We start from the raw sequence: 4080 nt of genomic DNA on the forward strand, positions 1-4080 counted from the left end.
TATACAGAAGTATATTTTCAAAACATGATTTCAACTTAATTTTTTTTAATAAAGTAATTGAAGTAAACAATACAATTTGAATTTTTTAAATATGACTTTACAAAATAACACACACACATATATTTGTATATATATATAAATTAAAATAACTTTAAGTTGAAAATTTTTATAATACGAGGTGTACAATATGTCCACTTACAATTTTTGCAATCTTTGGTTATGATGACTTAATTTCTATCTACATTACATTTTCATCAAATAAAGTTTTATTTGCCTCTAAAAAAAATATTTTGGTGCTCTTGTTTGTTATGAGTTATTACGGCGTTAGTTATAATTTAGTTATAACTTATTGTGATTGTTATTTTAATTATGATAGACGAGGTTTTGATTATGTCTCAAGTAGTATTTAGGTATAACTCATTTTGGTGGCTGGCTATGACCTATTATGGTTGTTATTTTGATTATGACTGAAAAAATATTTGATTATGTCTCAAGTGTTGTTTGATTATCATCAATTATATGTATATATATATATATATATATGTTTTTATCATTATAACTGAAAATGTAACAAATTGTCATAACATATACACGATACATACTAAAAAAACGAGTGTCCTATAAAATCGACCCTTTTAATTTGGTAAAAAATAAAAATAAAAATAGCATTTTCGTCCAACCTTGCTCATCCCACCACTTTTCCCACACATCTGTACCTTTCATTTTATTTTATTTTTTGTATTACCCAAACTTCCTAGCGGCTTCTTCCATGCTCAAAATGTCCACAAACAAGTGGCCTTAAAATGTCCATTCACTCGCTTTGAAGCTTCCAGGATAAATCATAAATCAACAGTGTGGTGATATATTTTATGAATGACAACATGTGGCCAAGGTGACGCCGAAGTGTCACCCGAGGTGCCGCGTGGCATGGTCACATACCGAGATGATCTCGGTTAGGCCAATGTTATCTTTGGAGATATCGGAATCGGAGATGAGCGGATAAGGGACAAAAGTCCTAGAATGGGGGAGGACCTCAGTCTGGATAAAGATAAAACTCTTAGAGAGTTTATCTCTATCTAGTTGGGAGTCCAAGATGAGTATTGAGCCAAAGTCCATTGAAGTTAGGCTTCTACAGGGATCAGGTTAGTGCTGGCTATAAAGGTAAGGCACCCTCGTGGGTCTAAGGTATGTTTTTTTTATGCTCTGTCTAGTGAGTTAAGCATTATTGGCTTTCTTTGAGAGATAATTACTGACTTGATCGTCGGATTGCCCCCAGGTGGACGAACCACTGCCGAATTCTTATCTTTATGTGTCAGGTTGTTCGGGCTTAATCTATTCTGCCGGTGCTCTCCTGCTGAGTTCCCCTGTTTGTTTGTGTGGTCAAAAATCAACGCCCACAATTTGGTGTCGTTTGTGGGAACATAAGGAGAATAGATGGCCAACGACGGGCAAAAAGAAAAGGTCGGGGACGGCATCCCTAGTGGAAGTGGCAAGAACACCGATCTTGATGTGTAGGAGGAGAACTGTAACGAAGGACCTCGGGATCAGAATCCCGAGGAAAAGGACGTCGTCCAAGAGGGAGACGCACCGAAGAAAGCCTATCAAGGCAGGTATTACAATGAAAGCGACCTCCAGGTATGGAAAGATAGATGCCTGAGGAGGGACGGCGAGATGAAGGGAATGGAAAACAAGTTGGCAGACCTACAATCAGTTGTCAACTTCATGATGCAGAATAACGTCATGCAACCACCATTTCCATTGGAGGACACACGATTCCAGCGGCTAAGAATGATGCCCAGAAAGGGAGATAGAAAGCAATCCCAGCAGTCCCTCAGCATAACAAAGTGAAAGAACGCTTACATCGGCCTTCACGGGACGTCGGGCAAGCAGAATCAATAAGAAGAGAGTCTCAGAGGATGCCTCGAACCAAGGGAACTTACGTCAAGGAACATCGACATGTTCAGGGGAAGGAACTTTGTTTTGACTCAATGAATGAAGAGAAGTCCAAGAGGACTCATAACGACATCAGGAACAGTGCACCAAAGAGGCTGAAGTCCGTTGATAGCTGAGCTCCTGGTCAGACTAAGGAGGATCTGAGGGACTACCTCCAAAGAAAGAAGCAGAATGCCGAGGTCACATCCCCCGTCAAGCCAAGGATGCCGTTCTCCGCAGGACTGGATAGGTTTCAGGCCCCAAAAAGGTTCCATATGCCGAGGTTCCAGATATATGACGCTAAGTCCGATCCAAACTTTTACGTTGGCTTGTACCTGAATTCAATGGCACTGTACACCAGGAACGATCCGCTGCTATGCAAGGTGTTCCCCTCATCCTTTGGGGAAATCACGTCGGATTTGTTTCACAAGTTGTCAAAAGAAATTGTGAAGATTTGAAAAGGCTTGGTCGAGATGTTTATGGCCAGGTTTGTTACAAACAAATTGTAGCTGTTGAGGGTAGACTCCTGGTGGCTTTGAAAATTGGCAAGGATGAAAGCCTCAAGGCTTATGCCAAAAGGTATTATAAGGTGTTCAACCGAATACCAGGGTGCAACCAAGAGTTGGTGGCCGTATCTTTTAAAAACAGCCTGAATGATGACTGCATGCTTCGAAAGTTGCTGGCAAAGACTCTACTGAAGATTATGGAGGAGCTCATGGCCAAGATCGAGAAATATGCGAGAGCCGAAGAAGACACTCCAGGAACGAAGGCATCAAAACAGGAGAAGAGGAATAGCTCGCCGAAGCGAAACCGAGGTAATACAAATTTTAATAGACAAGAAACAAGACTGAGGGCCGTACAGGCAGTCACCACTGTGTTCCGGATCCCAGTTTATAAAGTTTTGGAAAGGATCAGGAACCAGCCATATTACAGAGCGCCGAAGAGGATCCCTAGCGAATTGATGGGGAGAAGTCTGAGGAAGCCCTGTGCTTACCACAATGAAGATGGACACCTGACGTAGGGTTGTAGAGCCCTGAAAGCACATTTGGAAGATCTGGTTAGACAAGGTCACTTAAGCGACCTAGTAGATGAGGCCAGAACAAGAGAAGAACAGGCAAGGCTGCCCCAAGCACCGGCAGCACCAACCCCACCAGCACAACAATCGCAAGCAGACGGACCATGAGTGATCAATGTGATTCATTCAAGGGTCAATGAGAACGAGGTATGTGGGGAGACTCAAAAGGTGAAGCGCTTACAGCATGTGCACCAGGTTCAGCAGAAGAGGCCTAGGACAGACGAGTGCTAGGGACCAATGCTGTCTTTTACTGAAGCAGACTTGAACGTGGTGCAACATCCACACAATGATGCCCTGGTAGTATCCCTCAAGATTAGAGAATGCCAGGTCAGGCGCATTCTGATTGACTAAGGTAGCTCTTGTGAGATTAGGTATGCCAGATGTTACAAGGAGCTCGGCATTCATCGACATGATTTGGAATAGTCTAACAGCCTAATGGTCGAGTTCAATGGAACCCCGACATGGCCCCTGGGAGCAATAAATTTGGAGGTGTAGGCAGACACCAAGAAGGTAAGCATAAAGTTCATAGTAATTGACACCCCATGCCCTTACAATATTATCTTAGGAAGACCATGGTTGCACGCAGTAAGGGTTGTTCCCTCAACACTGCACCAACTGTTATGGTTCCCAACGGAGCATGGAATTGAGGAGGGTAGAGGGGATCAGGTGCAGGCAAAGAATTGCTCCATGGCAGTAATGAAATCCACCTGCAACGCGCGAGAAGCAGAAATAGTGGAGATTGAAGATGAAGACATGGAGGTTCTGGAGGACATCGGCAAAGAACCGGCCGACAAAAGCTAGGAAGCCTTGAAGAAAATTCTGATCTAGCAAGGGGATGAAGAGCACTTCTTCCTTCTCGGCTCAGGCTTGGCCGAGGAGGAGGAGAAGGAGTTAGAATCATTCTTGCGAGCAAACATAGAGGTGTTTCCCTAGACGCCATACAAGATGCCTGGCATTGATCCCGGGGTCACTTGCCATAGACTAAATGTAGACAGGTCGCCTAAACTCGTCATTCGGTGAGCAAGAAGGTCGATGTTGGTTCATGTGGGGGCAGTAGAGGAGCAAGTGAACAA

General features: G+C 43.3%; 1 protein-coding gene across 1 annotated transcript; it reads left to right on the top strand.

Moving 5' to 3' along the window:
• Positions 1–2308: 2308 nt before the first annotated feature.
• On the top strand, positions 2309–2953 carry LOC145791332 (uncharacterized). Its single transcript, XM_082871688.1, has one exon. It carries the CDS (start codon positions 2309–2311, stop codon positions 2951–2953), a length of 645 nt encoding a protein of 214 aa, XP_082727814.1.
• Positions 2954–4080: the final 1127 nt, after the last annotated feature.

Source organism: Camellia sinensis, chromosome 5 (assembly GCF_055761805.1).
Source record: "Camellia sinensis isolate YWXY chromosome 5, ASM5576180v1, whole genome shotgun sequence".
NCBI classification, from domain to species: domain Eukaryota; kingdom Viridiplantae; phylum Streptophyta; class Magnoliopsida; order Ericales; family Theaceae; genus Camellia; species Camellia sinensis.

Excerpts from the sequence above, each read along its gene's own strand:
- LOC145791332 (XM_082871688.1), top strand. The coding sequence starts at position 2,309 with ATGCAAGGTGTTCCCCTCATCCTTTGGGGAAATCACGTCGGATTTGTT.